Source organism: Convolutriloba macropyga, chromosome 6, assembly GCF_964194025.1.
Source record: "Convolutriloba macropyga chromosome 6, txConMacr16.3, whole genome shotgun sequence".
NCBI lineage: Eukaryota > Metazoa > Xenacoelomorpha > Acoela > Convolutidae > Convolutriloba > Convolutriloba macropyga.
In genome coordinates, this window is record NC_134473.1 from 27,381,546 (window position 1) to 27,397,371 (window position 15,826).

At 35.2% G+C, this 15,826-nt stretch overlaps 2 protein-coding genes and 1 pseudogene across 2 annotated transcripts in view; all 3 read right to left on the reverse strand.

The window, feature by feature from the left end:
- Positions 1-15,826, reverse strand: part of LOC142340905 (mitochondrial dimethyladenosine transferase 1-like) — a 498,997-nt gene that overhangs the window by 170,869 nt on the left and 312,302 nt on the right. The window lies entirely within an intron of this gene.
- The window catches only part of LOC142340904 (guanine nucleotide-binding protein G(I)/G(S)/G(O) subunit gamma-12 pseudogene), a 407,251-nt pseudogene that overhangs the window by 138,849 nt on the left and 252,576 nt on the right, over positions 1-15,826 (reverse strand).
- Positions 5,563-12,392, reverse strand: LOC142341601 (glucose-6-phosphate exchanger SLC37A2-like). Its single transcript, XM_075392683.1, has 5 exons — positions 11,122-12,392; positions 10,521-10,735; positions 9,889-10,032; positions 6,731-7,142; positions 5,563-6,292 (listed from the first exon to the last, which is right to left on the reverse strand). Exons 1-5 carry the CDS (start codon positions 11,332-11,334, stop codon positions 5,642-5,644), a joined length of 1,635 nt encoding a protein of 544 aa, XP_075248798.1. The 5' UTR covers positions 11,335-12,392; the 3' UTR covers positions 5,563-5,641.

Sequence of the window (15,826 nt, forward strand, 5' to 3'; positions counted from 1 at the left end):
CAGCACAAAAAGCCTCAACCGCCCAAAATCGACCGACAGAGCGCAAACGCAAGGCCATCTCACCATCAAAAAGGACAACTCGCCCCACGAAGAACAAGACATCACCCTTCGAACAAAAATCTAAAGAAGCGGCCATCACCCAAACTAAACTTACACCAGCCAAAAGAAGACAACAACAAAATGCACAAAAACAACAATCATTAATCCATATGGATTTATCTACATTCAACAACTCTACAACAATTGAAATCGTTAATTTAGCCCCGGACTCATCAGCAGCTAGCCCAATACGGATCGTAACTTCGTCATCTCCAAAGGACTTTATGAGCAAATCCCCAAAATCCAAAAGACACATCGACAACGTAGTCAATAGAATAAAGCAACCAACCAAGCGCGAGAAGAAGAGCACAAATAGCAACGACCCGGACACAGACACAGACTACGCAAACATAACAATGAAGAAGGCAGATCCACCACAAGCCAATCCATACGACAGCAACACCACACAGCAGAAACCCACCACACAACAACCACAACACTCATCGACACCAATCCAACAGGACGATCCTCCACATCCACAAACGGCAGAACACGACTTCACCTCAGACATTGAAAACGAACCCTTGACAGACACGACAACCAATTACAACGACCAACAAGCATACAACATTGACTCCAACACTATCCCAACAACCAAGACCTCTTAACAAAGCCCCATCTCATCTCTCAATACAGAGGACATAGAGGAACTCAACAAACTGATATTCGACTAATAGTTCTTAGAATATCATTCGTAGCGGGGGAAGTGTGGTGGAGAGCATGGACATATGAAACCAAGTATAACACCTACTACTATAAACTCGATTAAACTATATTATTAGTATTATCATTCCTCATGGAATGCATCAACCTTGTTACGCTAGATCTTGTTACATTGAAGCAGTAAACTTCATTGCTATGAACTTAATCTTTTCGTTGTACTTTCATGTTAAAGTGGTAATCCTTACGGACAGGTACTGTCTGTCATGTAAGCTATGTGTTAGCGTTGCGAGAAAAAAACCCAGCGCTTTTTGCCAAATTTAGCGTAGAGAACAGTCTGAATTGACTTTTCGCAACTGATCTTGTGACCGCTAGTATTTCATTACACAATTGTTTTTATCCCAATGTGCGTCAAGCGGGTCAACGATGGCTGTTTTCCGGCAGTTTGCCGGCTTTGTTGAAATTTTCACGCTTTTCTGATAAATTATGAAGTCAAAGTTTGCGCTTGGTTTTAGTCCTACGGGAGCAATTAAGGAAATGAGTAACTTCAGGGCGGGAAACTTTGTTCCTTTTTTTTCAAATGGAGTGAGAAAAAAGTTGGTACAGTAGTTTGGGTGCTATTTTTATTTGTTTTCTTTTATTTACTGTCTCTTTTCTTCAGTACTGCGGCTGAAAGGTAACCAATGAACTCTATTGGTAGATTTGTTTGGATCACAGAGCGATGATAGTTTTGACCAACATCACGTCATTCGTTTTTGATTTTTTAAATTGTAACCCTAATGAAACTTTTTATGCTGACCCTAATTTTGATGCTTCGACTGAGCATCAATAGTGTTTAATGTCTGCTTTGTAATGAGGCAAAGATGATTCGTTTAATTTTTTAATTGTAATATCTATGCATTTAATTACCTGGACATTATTTTCTTTGTTTTTTGGGTGCATGTGTGAATGTTCATTTTTCTCCCATTGTTGAATTTTTACTCATGTTTTGATTGTTTTATCAAATATTGAACAAATGTAAATTTTTGTCAACATTTTTCTTCAAATACACAGTTGAGAAATTTGAAAAACCACTGCTTTTTCTACTGATTTTTTATTTGACAATTATTGGACAGGTGACAGTTCTCTAATAATAAATATCTTCTTGTGTGTAGCTAATGGTTTTAGGAATTTGTTTTTGCGCAAGTTTTTGAAATTTTCAGGTCTGATCGCATTTGGCAACGTTTGTTACTTCATCTCAAAATCCATTGAATTTGTTTTTTTGTTTTTAGACTGGCTAATGGAAGCTAATTTGCTACTTATTATATCATTAAACCCTAAGTTGTTCATTTCGTCATACAGATGTTTCGTTTTACCTTTGTCTCTTTTTCAACCTTTTAAGCGGTTTTTTTCGAGTTCTCGAGTTTAATTTTGGAATATTTTTTGAATCTGCACTTAAGCAGCATTTTTGCCTTTGCAAAAGTTTAGATATATAACAGTAAAGGAATTGAAATTAATTTGAAAGTGTAAGAGGTGCATTCGGGAAGCAATCTTTTGACCAAAATTATGTTTTCTTGGACCAGAATAACAATACAGGGAAGCGTGAATAACTCGTATCTGATTGTTTCCTTGGAAGGTTTGTGATTATCAAGATACAGCCTTCTTTCCCGCCTTTTTTCGGGTCTTTCCCATTATATCCCCCATAAAATTATAGCCTCGCATGAAATTATAGCGCCCGATTATGGTAGAATTACCATGTTTTTTTTTTGGGGGGGGGGGGGGGGGGGCTATAGGTTATCTGACCACTAAGCTGGGGGGGCTATAATGGGAAAGACCCCTTTTTTCAAACTTGAGGTAAAAAACATGACGCATTCGCAACAGCTTGCTGAAACAATATTTTGTGCTGCATATTGAAAAATCATTTCAGCTGCTGTGATTTGATTCTTTATGCTGTCAAATACGAACATGGGATCATTTTGGGCCGCGCACATGATCATGCAAAACTTGTTTTTTTTAAACAATTTGGTCCATCTGGGAATACATACTCTTTCAGTGTTTGATTCGTACTCTTTCCAAACTTTAGGTAGTCAAGACGCGATCGATAGTCGCGGGTTGCATTACCACTAGGGAGGGCTTTGTCATTCAGGATATAATAATAATAAATTATTTTTGAGTAAGTTAGCATTGCTGTACAAACCAGGCCGCACAGAACCGCCAGTTACTTGATAGGTCATCAAAAGGTCCGATGTTCCTAGTTAAGTGATGCCAGTAGCAGTGCTAAGAAACTTTAAAAGACAGATATCCAGATGCTTAAGGTGCAGGGGATTTAAAACAATGGTCAGCTTAATACATTAAAGAAACTACTTGTTCGTTTTTGCTAATTTAGTTGTCTATAAAACTATACTGGTAATTCGTTTTTAGTCAAAATTTTGATTTCTAAAATAAATGGGGATTAAATTTTAAGATAAAATTCAACAGTTTTACTCTGACTCCTATTCGCTTAGGGCTACATCCACTTACCATGTTTGTGCTTTTTAACTGCCGGAATTTTTAATTGCTCTCAAACGTACTTTGTAGCAATTATATTAGTCCTGTCGGTCTTTTTGCGATTTTTCGCGTGACCAATTTTTAGACCAAACAAACAGGTAGCAAACAGTGACTAAACAAACAAGAACCACGCAGCGAGCATTAAGTACTCTTAGAGTCTTTCAGCTTGCTAGTCTTCAAGTATGCGATTCACAGAATCTGTTTTGGAGACTTATTCTTATGGTGCGAAGGGCGGTTCTTAGAAACTGACTTCCCCCACTGTTGCCCCCAACTGTTGCGATCCCATGATCTCCCCCGGTTCACCCCCCACTCGCTGAGCTCACTTATCCCCCTTCAATTAATCTAAAGCTAGCCTCACTAAACGATGCCCAGCTACTGACGAAGCCAACCGCTTGCCTGTCGTTTGAGAGCAACCCCTCTGATGTTAAGATGTTATTCTGTTAAGATATTTCGGACTTATTATTTCGCATTTCGATCAAAGTATCTGTTAATTTTTTAACAACTCAAAATTGTGCCAATTTTTGATCAAGTGGATATTATATTTATCTCGTTATTGCATTGTGGATTCTGTTTTTCTTTTAAAGATGATTCTAGCAATTTGTTTTATTTTTCCAGTGGTTCTACTGTTGTCTTGCTACTAATTCCATAGACTAAAACGCCGTAGCCTAGTATCAGTTGTAGGTAATCTAAGAGGTTGTAAGAAGCTGTGTAGTTGTTATAGTTGATCTCAATTTATAGAACAAACTAGAAAATTTGGACAGTTTTCAACATAATTAAAAATATGCCGATTAAAATGAGGTTTTTTGTCAATTTGTACTATAAGTTACTATAGAAACGTTTTCTGACTGATTGCTTTATTCTTCAATATTATCTCTGGTCATTAAATTTTTCATTTGTTTTCAGAGTGAATACGTGCGGATTTTTAAATTGAGGGTCAGTTTCTTTCGTAAAAAATAGTCGGCAACAGATTTTAGTGACCTCGTGAAGTTTTTTTTTACCTGAGTGAGTGTTTTGGCTCCACGATAGCGCCGTCAGCAAACAAGGTTGCAGGAGTCACCGCTGAAGTCCTGAATATTCTATTGGTAAGAATTCCGATCTGACTTCGCCTGGTTTCTCGCATTACTTTCTGTCACTCAAATATGTGAAATCAGTAAAATCAGTGAGATCAGTGAAATTAAGTTTAGTGGAATCAGTGAAATTACTGCAGGTCCTCTCATCCTTGTTTTGTAGCTTTTTCAAGAGCAAGTTTCGTTCAATTGTGTCGAATGTTTCTTCAGATCTATGAAGTCAGCTTCTACTTCTTTACATTCCTTTTCGTCTGACGCCCCGGGAAAGTTTACCAATGCGTCAGTTGTCCCTTTTTGAGTCGAAAGCCAAATTGAATTTCATTAAGCAAATCAATTTTCTCGAGGTATGTGGTCATTCGTTACAGAGGTTTCTTAATTTTTTCCAATGTTTGGTAATAAGCTAATTGGCCTGTTTTCTGCTTTTCCGCCCCTATAAATTGCTATTACTACTGCTTTTCGAAACATTTTGGGAAATTTCCAGTTTTTGAAATTATTGACATGAAACTTCAATGTAGGAACTATAGCATACTCTATTCGTTTGAATATGATGTTCTTCAGTCCGTCAATATCAGTGCTATACTTATTTTTCAAATTTTTATGACTAGTGACATTTCGGTTTCATTTGTTCGAATCCGAAACATGCGATCTTAAGTTATTTTGTGTCTTGCCTTTTTTCCTGGTTCAATTAATTTGTTCGACAAATTTTTTCCAATAGTTTTGAAAACATGATATTAAACTCCCGATAACTAAGTTTTCAGTATTCCGCTCCAATTTTTTTTTGAATGATCAGATTTATAATTTGGACAGCAGCTTAGCCAGTTTAACAGTATTACATTTTTGTTTGCTGATTGTTTTTCAGTTAGGGACATGTTAATTTGCCTCGCTTTTTTCTATTGCTCTTAGGAATTTTCGCAAGACATTATTTTGTTATTTTAAGGAATCATGTATTTTAACAGCAGTTATTTATTATTAGTTAAATTCAAATAATTGATCAATTGCTGTTGGAATGATTCAGCTATGTTTCTCAATTTGTCCTGCTTTTTCACTTCTAATTTAATCCCGATCATTTCAGCCGATTAATCATTTATCCGCTTAATTATGAGAAAACATGCTAATAATGCCGACTGCTTTTTTGAGGAAGAGAAATAGAACCCTTTCCGAAAATACCCTCTTTGGTTTCTCATTATCAAGCCTAGTTTAATATAAAATATTATATAAAAAATAATTAGCATTCATCGTTTGGCATTGGTAGATATGATCAAATGAGAACTGCTTCTAAAAGTAGAAAATTAATAATTATTGTGTCTGTGCTCTGAGTTTGCACTTGAGTAACTGTTTGGTCTTCCGCGTGAGCGCCATTTTTCTTTGTAGTGGTCCACAGATTTTATGAGCAGACGGGTCAAAAATAGCAAGGCCGTGAAGTTACAAGCCACTAGGAAATAGAACACATCTTCGTTTTGAAGAGCATAGCAAATAAAAGTTCCAATAGCGGCTCCCATTGAACCTGTTCCGTCGATAATTGCAGTCACTGTAGCTAGCGCACGTGCATCTTTTCGCAATACTTCATGTGTTCCAAGATCGGCGGTTATTGCTGTTGTTATGAGAGCGTAAGGACCGTTTACCATCACCCCAGATAAAAACAGTAGCGGAATCCCATAATAATTGTTTCCCCCAAATTCGTTGTATAGCAACATGAAAGGAAGAGCGAAGATTATAGATATGGCTGTTATTAGTGATCGCTCATGTAATGCATCTGATATCACACCCATAAGGATTCCGCCAACAATTCCTCCCACGTCAAAGGTTATTGCAATATTACTGGCTTTGTGGCTCGATATGTTCTGTTTGTCTTGGATGTATGTTGGAAGCCAATATAGAAAGGAATAGTTGACGAGTTTGTTGAAGAACAGACACAATGCGTACTCGATAACACCAGGAACCTAAAAACGTAAAAAAATACTGAATTGAAGCACACAACTGACGTTGGGCAAAAGTTTTGACCTAGAGTGATTTCCCCTTCATGATGTAAGCGAAAGACGATTTTGTGTAGTTGTTGATTCATTTTTTTATAAAGTAACCAATTATGTTTTTTTGCATTCAACACCCTCGCCAGTGGAATATAAAAATCTATAATTGACAAGTTCATCTTCATAAAGCTATTTATTAGTCGTAATAGTTAAGCTAGTCGCAAATTTATCAGGTTATGCTGCAAACCATTATTCGCGCAAAAGATCACCTTAGTTTGTTCAGACGTGCCTATGAAGACAAATTTTTGTTCCAGGTGGACAAGGAAACAGTTCCGAAGTGAGTTTTTTCCTGACGACGTATTTTGTTAAGTGAGCTGTTATTAATAATATATAACATTTAGTTTTGATTACCGTTAGCGCCTTTTTGATTCCGATGGCGGGTTTATCTTTTTGGCTCTCCGTCTGTTCATTTCCCCTTTCCTCATAGAGCAAATCGTTTTGGCCCAGGATAGGTTCATGATCAGCACTTATCGAATACTCGTAATCGCTGTCCACTACAGCTTGATCTTCAAGTTTGTCTTGCGATTCTTTCCTTACTTCCGATGCCGTTTTGTGGTTGGGGTTAGTGCAGAAGATCATTTCAGGAAACGGAACCAAACAAAGGAAAACGAGCATCGCAATTCCGAACATGAGGGCGGCTGGAACAATAAATGAAAGGCCCCAGTTTGTGTCCACAAATGCACCCGCTAGAAGGTCGCCGAGGATGTTTCCCACTGAAGTATGGCAGTTCCAAATGCCCAAAATAAGACCACGTTTGCCGTACCTGTAAAAGATTTCCCGTAGAAGATTTACGTTTCCTAACTTTCAATTATTGTTATGCTGAATTATACAGAACAATAATCAGCAAGCATCTTAATTTGGGGTATGTTCGATGACAATGTAATGTGACGCAATTAAAATTGTCAAATTTGTATCATTTTAGGTCGAGCCTTCAACAGGCACAATGGTTCGCCCCGCGTCTTTTGTTCATCCCCTTCGGGAGTGATTTCCTTTTTTATTGTGTTGATTTTTATTGTCTAGTCATCATTAATAGCCGCACAGCGATAGCTGGGGCTATTATTGGCCTTCTCTTGGTTTTTTTACAATTCAAAGAATTTGAATTGTATTGGGGCGCTGTCTTTTTTTTTAAGATCTGTTCACACATTTTCATGATTTTTGAAGTCAAATTGGAGTAGTGTTTTTAGTCACGCCGAAACAGGAAATGGAGCGAAAAAGCGAGTGGTTTTGCGGCGTGAATTCTTTTCGCTCTAATTTTAAAATAGAGTGAGAAAACGGTGTTTGAACAAAAATTCGGTTTCTCGGTAGAGGTTTTTTGTTCACATGCGGCAATTTCACTCTGATTTTTACTGTTTTTTGGATTTTTTGGATCGGTTTTTTTCTAAATGGTTTTCCCAATTCATTCACAGCTCATTCTAGGCCTCGTTTTTTGTTTGAATTAAATTTTCATTTCTCGCTAGTGGTTTTTTTGCTCACATGCGGCATTTTGACATTGATTTTCTGAATATTTCTTAATTTTTTGTTCTGAATTTTCTCAATTCACTCAAAATGGTTTTCTTAATTCACTCATAGTCCATTCTAGGTCTAGTTTTTCTGTTTAGTCAATGAAAATTCTTTGAATTGTAGGTCAGGACTTGTTCTGCTATGTTTTTTTATTTCGTCGTCATGATTTTTGTTACGACCATATGACGTCACAGCCACTTTTTGTTCATTCGTTCATGCACTTTCAACTGAATTGCATGTGTGACGTCATTTTTCACTCTTAGTGGAGCGAGTTTTCTGTTCATGCGAGTGATTAAATTTTTGGTCACACTTGACTTACCTCACTCTCAAAAATGACTTCCTCACTTTGAAATTGACTTTTATTTACTTTAATTCAAAGAGATAAGGTCAAATGGGTGTGTGTCACTCTAAATGAAGGTTATTTGAGATCAGCTAATAGAGGCAGCAATAACTTATACCAATTTTTAATCAAAATATAACAGATCAGCCTTCAATGAAAAAAACTAATTTTTTTGGTCTGTCTTTTTTACTGTTTTCTTTAGACTGCCGATCTACGAATCTATTGCGGCTATTTTCTGCCAATCTGCCAGCTATGTTTTTCCTTCGTGGAAATTGACATTTTTCTTCCTTTTGAAACAAGCTAATACAGTTTTTGTTCTTTTTTTCATGTGTTCGACCTACCACCACCGAATTGTTATTGATAAAGCACACGATTAATATGTTGAATAGAGAGCTGTGTTTTGAGTGAAAAGAAAAAATAATGATAACAAGCATTATTTAACAAGCAATCCCTAATTGGATACCAATTTTTCGAATTTATTTTTAATAGCCGCACAGCGATAGCTGGGGCTATTATTGGACTTCTCTTGGTTTTTTATAATTCAAAGAATTGGAATTGTATTGGGGCGCTGTCTTTTTTTAAGATCTGTTCACATATTTTCATGATTTTTGATGTCAAATTGGAGTGGTGATTTTGGTAACGCCGAAACAGGAAGTGGAGCGAAAAAGTGATTGTTCAAGAGTGGTTTTGCGGCGTGAATTTTTTCGCTCTAATTTTGAAGTAATGTGAGAAAACGGTGTAACAAATATTCGCTTTCTCGCTAGTGGTTTTTTGTTCCTGTGCGGCAATTTCACTTTGGTTTTTACAGCTTTTTCGATTTTTTGGATTTGTTTTTCTGAATGGTTTTCCCGATTCATTCATAGTTCATTCCAGGTCTAGTTTTTTGTTAAGTCAATGAAAATTCTTTGAATTGTACGTCAGAACTTGTCCTGCTATGTTTTTTATTTCGTCGTCGCGATTTTTGTTACGGCCATATGACATCTCAACCACTTCAAATCTGCTTTTTGTTCATTCGTCATGCAACTTCGACTGAATTGCGTGTGTAACGTCATTTTTCGCTCTTAGTGGAGCTAGTTTTTTTGTTTATTCGCGTGATTAAATTTTTGGTCATATTTGACTTACCTCACTCTCAAAAATGACTTCCTCACTTTGAAATTGACTTTTATTTACTTTAATTCAAAGAGATAAGGTCAATTTTGATTTTCAATCAAAATAACATATCAGCCTTCTATGAAAAGACGAATTTTTTGGTCTGTCTTTTTACTTTTTTACTTCTACTTTTTTTGAGTCTGCAGATCTACGAAGCTATTGCGGCTATTTTCTGGAAATCTGCCAGCTATGTTTGAAATCTTTTAGTTGTACAATACCAGAAGTTTTTTATCTTAAAGTTATTTTATATCTTATTGCTTTGTTTGAATGTCTGGTCTATGAAGCTCATTTGTTAATGCGAGCAGGGTTTTACTTCAAGAAATCTCCAAGGAGGGCTGAGCTCCAGTATTGTTGAAATTTCTTCAAGTTTTCATTTTACCATCAAGGTTTTGCCATCTGTGTATAAGAAAATTTAATTGGTCGAAATGGTTTGTATATATTAATAGATTGAAACCCCAAAATTATCCAATTACATTTCTCAAGAGGTTTATCATAGTAATGCGTGAACAAGTAAACTAACCCAAACCAGTTGCCCATTAGTGGGACAACAGCTGGCCAGCCAGTGCTCTGAGCAAGGCCATTGAGAATCTGAGCCATCAAGTAGTATGTGAAGTTGTGGATGTCCAGAACATATCCCATTCCAAACATGGCCGTGAAAATAGCACTGAAACATTTACTATTTCGAAAAGAATGTTTTTGGATCTGCCCCGTTGAGCAGGAATTTTTTTATTTGAATGAAGAAAGTAAAGTTCTACTTCTTTCGCCCGATTTATGTATCATTCATATATCTCTTCACCCTTAAACGGTTTACCCTGCAAACTTTTTGCCCGAAAACCCTTTTCGTAAACTCTACGTATAATTAATTTTGATGATTGATAATGCCAATAAAAAGGTAGAGCTAATAGTCAATTACAACTGTTATATCCCCATTTGTAAAAGTATCAAAAAAAACATTTTTCAATGAAAGTTTATGTTTTCAGATTTTCGCAGAGGAAAGGGACTATTAATCCCTCATTTCAGACTGTTTTTGTTCTTGCGTGTGGCTACGCTTTTTTGGTTACTGTGGGTACTTCAGTTTCCCCAGCTTTTCGCGCAATAAATTGAAATAGTCGCTTAACCGACCTCACTTGATTAATGCTAGTGGATTTATACCTAAGGGTCATTCCGATTGTTAGGAAGTATCTGAGATCCACCCTCTCCGCAATGTGTCCAGAAACGAACATGCCGAGGGCGTATGCGAACAGGAATCCAGAGTCCAACCCAAGACCTATGAGCGTATCCTGCGTGTCTGGGTCATCAAATGGGGCCCAAGCTGTTTCCCCATATTCACTGCCATTCTCTAGAACAGGAGTTACAATTCCCACCACCTGAAATCAAGAGCACATGTTTAGGTTGCGAGAAGTAATTGCTGAGACGCTGATTTTTTTTCGTGTAGGTCAGTTAGAGTCGTTGTTCAGCTTTCGATTTTTTAAATGTTGCAATTTAGATAATTGTGAGGAATATATTTCCGCTACAGTAATACAGATTATTGCATAGTAAAATGTCTACTATATTTGAGCAATTTGTGTACACGATTTTGATGTTTAATTGTGCTGAGAAGCCGAAGGTTCAGTTGTATCAGTTAAGATAATTTATTGTGCTCTGGCGAGATCGTATTTTTCTGCGATGAAAAATTAGCCTTTCTTTGCAACATTATCTGCAAAAATCGAAACCATTTTTTCCTCGAAAAAAGTGAGATATCATGTAAAATAACCTTTCGTGTCATGTGATATGACATGTAGGTGATGAAAGTCAAGCCCATTATGAAGTACTTGAAGAAACGGGTTTTCTTGTCCACTGGCCAGCGACTCGTCAGTTTGGACATCAAAATTCCCACGAGTGGGGTTGAACTGTCATACGTCCGGTTTTCCATGTCCTCTACTTTTGCCACCAGAGGTCGATTTTCCCGTGGAACCCGAGGTGCCATTTTGTTGGAGCTAGTTTTGATTGCACTTCTTGTGTTTCTTTTCTCTCGACAAAGCGTTGCCAGAAGATGGTGCTGGCCCAAACTCTTGCTTGAGGCTTTGAAGTTAAAATGATACGGGTATTTAATTAGATTGTTCTCTAGAATGGACCGTTATCTTTTGTCAATATTTAAATTTCGTTCTGATGATCTATCGATTAATGTGACATTTGGATTCTAAATTAGATGATGAACTCAAATTTGTTCATGAGAGCATGTCGAATTTGTTTGTTTATTATTTGTTATTTTGAACCTTTATTTTGGTATATCTAAATCGTGGCGTGTTACTGGCATGTTACTGGTGCGAATAAATGGAATTCGAAACGACTAAATTTGTTATTTTCATCATTTAACTATCGACATTTAACTTATCAAGGGCAAATTTTATTCTTGTATAAATAAACATGAGCAATTGTAATTAATGTTGACATCGTACAATGAATTGGTGATCACAATGCATAACTGTCTAATTTGGGGAAATAGGGGATGAGAAATGTGATAGAGATTATGAAGCTCATAAGTCGTAGATATTGCGTAACTGACCAGTCATAGTAACTTCCGAATTTTTTTAAATTGTTTACGTATGCATAATTGCTTTCAAAAAACGCCGTGGAGAAAGGCAACCTTTATTTGTGAATCAATGTTTTTTGCTTGCGATCATAATATGACAAGTAATAAAAGTAAACAAACTTTCGATAGCATGTATCAAATAAGAGCAGAAATCACCTTATTAATACAAATTTTAAACTTTTAACGAGCAAAAACTTGCTTTGTTATTTTGAAGTAATAAGTTCGTCTAATTATTGTCCAAAGTTAGAACGTTCTAGACAAAAGTAGTTTGAATAATACGTAAAAATTCAAACATTAAACATCTATGAATAAACACTATGTTAGAACGCTAGTTGTTTTGTGTACGCGTTCGAACGCATAGCTAGCTAGCGGTTTTCAGTTGTAGCAAGCAAAATGGGAATACACTGAAAGGAACGCACGTTACACTGTAAAATGGAATTGGAAATGTGAGCTCAGTTGTGCTATTTTGTCCTGCATTTCATTCATTTCATTCGCTGGCTTACTTGCTGCTTGTGTAATTGCAGTTGAAATATAGTGCAAATGAACGAAATGTTTTTGTACATTTTTTCTGTGAACAGAGGCTGCCGTATACAAAGTTAGAAGATTAAAAATTGCTAGATTGTATTTAAGGGCACGATTTTTTTATTGATGATTTATTTGCTGCCCTCATACTTAATTTGCGAACAGCTTTAATTTTTTATGTTTGCAAGTGTTTGGGTAGTCGTATTTATTTTGTATAAGCAAGTGAAACTAAAATTGTATAGCAATTTTTGAATCCAGTGTTTTTTATCTTTACTAATAAATTCTGTCCTATGCTACTCTTGATTTTCATTGAAAATACAAATTTTATTGCAGGTTGAAAAAAGGAGAGGTGTTTTAAAATAGGAAGGAAAACAGGATAAAGGAAAAGAATGGGAGGGGGATTATAAATTATTTCAAAATTTTTTTTGTGGAAATATTTACTAAATTATAATGGATCATGCAAGTTTGTTTAATAAAAACAAAGTGAAAACTTCTTTACAACGTTACAAAGAAAACAATGTGTTCAAAAGAAAGAAAATAACTTTTTACTTTTCACGGGATTTTTTTCCTCTTAGTTACTCTTTTATAATTATAGATTTTTATTTTTTTTTCAGCTCAACATGTTTCCAATATAACCCAAACAGAAAAATGTTCTGAGATGTGGCAATCGCAAAACTTTAAACAGAAGACGATAAAAAATTACAAAAGAAGTTTTTTCTATTTTTCTCAGCTAATACTTTGAAAATATGGTAGCTTGGTGCTGTTCTCAGTGGTTTTATTTGCCCAAAATTGAATCCAATTGAGCAACTGTGACACTCATGTGACCGTGAACAGTTTTTCTAGAGAACTAGGAAAAGACAAAAGTTGAAATACTTCGTTCATCCTTTGGCTCATATCTGTGGCTTATTGAACAAACTATTTTGTTTGAAATTTAGTGCCTCTCTTTTGTGGACTCAACGAAGGCATTATTTGAACATTATTAAAACTTTTTAGATTTAACAGAAAGCTCAAACAAAGTTTTTAAAATGTAGTCTTTTTCTGCGGGCACGTACGCTATGCTCACATTCCAAAAATAGTTTGAAGATTGATTAATTTGAAAATTCTGATTGGACCAAATGTTGGATAATCAAGACCAGAACAACAGAAAATTGAGATTTTTGAGAAAAAGAAGCTCTTTTATTCTATTTTCTGTTCATGATCCCTGATATAAGCTCTTAACTAACGGAACTGTTGACTTCAGTTAACTGAAAATGTGAATTATTAACTAGTATGCTATCGCTTTCTTTGAGAAATGAGTACCTCAATTCTGGAAAATTTTGGAAAAGTAGAAAAAACCGCTTCTGGAATGTGTTTCCACTTCCTGACTTTAGACTTACACTCACTTTGATGCTTGCACCTTCCGTTGGCCTCATTTTGTTTTCAGTCCAATTGGTCTTATATCTGAATGGTAATTTCGTTTGTTGGAAAAAAAACCCGATACTTTTTCTTCAATTTGTAACGACGTTATTATGGAAAAAGATCTTATTTTGGTTTGTTTTAAACGTACAATAATTGTGCGATAATTGCACACTTGTAAAATTAACTTGAAAATATTCCCTCGCTGAAATGAGGACTTGAAATAAAACTGGACTCTATTTTTTAATCTTGGATATTGTTAAAAAAAATTCAACTGGTGCTGTTTTTGAACTTTACGTTGCTGTGAAAATCTTTCATATTGCAAAATAATTGTCATCGCAATTGGTTTTTCAATTGGTGAAAAATATCAAAATGAGTGTTCTGAATTGTTAATTGACAATTTTTTGAAATTCCTAGTTCAACTTCTCTTGGAAACAGGCACGGCCCAGTGCTTGATTTTCTCAAAAAAGTTATTATTTCGTCATTTTTTGTGGAAAACTAGTCTATAATTAATAGTATTCATTGAATTCTCTGCTCTTTTAAATAGTATCATCTTTATCTCAGCTTACGTCTTTTTCGTGCTGAAGAATATTTAGCTGCAATCTACATCCGTTTGTCGAAAAAATAAACTTCATCATAGAAGTTCAAGACCGCTCAATTCGATTCATCTCCAGAAACCACATGATAACCTCTACGAAAATCTTTCTAAGGCTTTCTAATATCATATTGGTGTTTTGAGAACAACAAAAATCAGCAAAACTTCCTCCAGTTTGGAGCAGCAACGAACTTGTGGAAACAGCGTTTGAGGGTTTCAATTTTGAAGTCAATAGTGTCGTTTCAATATGACGACCGCAAGCAAACAGCAATCAATTACGGATTCAAATTTTGACATTATTTTCCTGGTGGATTTTTTAAGCCAAATTTCCGTAGCTTAATGAAATTTGATTCAAAGTGTTGACATTATTCATAACAGTTAAGAAATTATTTCAAAGCAAAGTTTTTGATACATTTGAAAAAATTTTTTGGGTTAAAATATGTAAAGCTTCAATAAAAATTATTAATTTATTAATCTTTTAATACGATAAGAAAATTCTCATATCGAAACATGGGAACATAGTTTTATGGGATATCAGATACTAGTTGTTTTGAATTAACATACCCAATATTTGTTGTTGTTTGAAACTTTTATATTCTTTATAAAGTTGTTTTCAGTCAAGTCTCTGTCCTTACAAATTTTTGATATAGTAAAGAAACATGAAAACTTTATTTATAATGTAGACTATGGAGTTCAGAGGAAAAATCAACGACACGTTTTTTGTAGTTTTTGAACAAATTGTGAGCGTCTTGTTTAACTTTTTGGAAATCGCAATCCATCAGCTGGCAAATTCTTTATTAGACGAAACTCCTTTTTATACTAGTAAAGAACCGCTTCAAAATTTAATTTAAACAATAGATATCCAAGTGAAATTTTGAAAGAACTAAATTTTTCTTTTTAGAAACCCCTTTATTTGAAAGATTCCGTTTTTCGTTCATTTTGTGCAGATATAAAACTGATGACCTTTTATCGAACAAGAAGAATATTGTTTCGACTCACTTTAGTGGGAGAGGAACTATATACTTAATTTTTTTTGTTCAGACAATTTTTGCCGATCAATATATTTATCGTAGATGTTGATGAGTGTTATCATTAGAAAGACTGTTCAGCGTAGACCATACAATTTAAAAGATTTTTTGAAGTTCCTTTTTCCATGGAGTTATCGAGGTTTAAAGTTTTGTGAACATTTGACTGTTTTTTGCTTGTTTTTGTTCACTTTTTGATTACTTTAAGTCAATTCTAAAATTATTACCAACTGTGTCGTTGGTTTTAACGTTAAAGAGTGAAGAGCGATGTTGAACTTTTTTTTTCCAAAATTTTGACCAGAGTTTGATTGTTTTTCAAAATCAAGGCTTTTCATCAAAAATGGCACGA

Excerpts from the sequence above, each read along its gene's own strand:
- LOC142341601 (XM_075392683.1), bottom strand. The coding sequence starts at position 11,334 with ATGGCACCTCGGGTTCCACGGGAAAATCGACCTCTGGTGGCAAAAGTA. Across the intron at positions 10,033-10,520 it reads ACAATCGGAATGACCCTTAG|TGCTATTTTCACGGCCATGT; the intron begins GTATAAATCCAC and ends TAAATGTTTCAG. Across the intron at positions 6,293-6,730 it reads GAATCAAAAAGGCGCTAACG|GTTCCTGGTGTTATCGAGTA; the intron begins GTAATCAAAACT and ends TTACGTTTTTAG.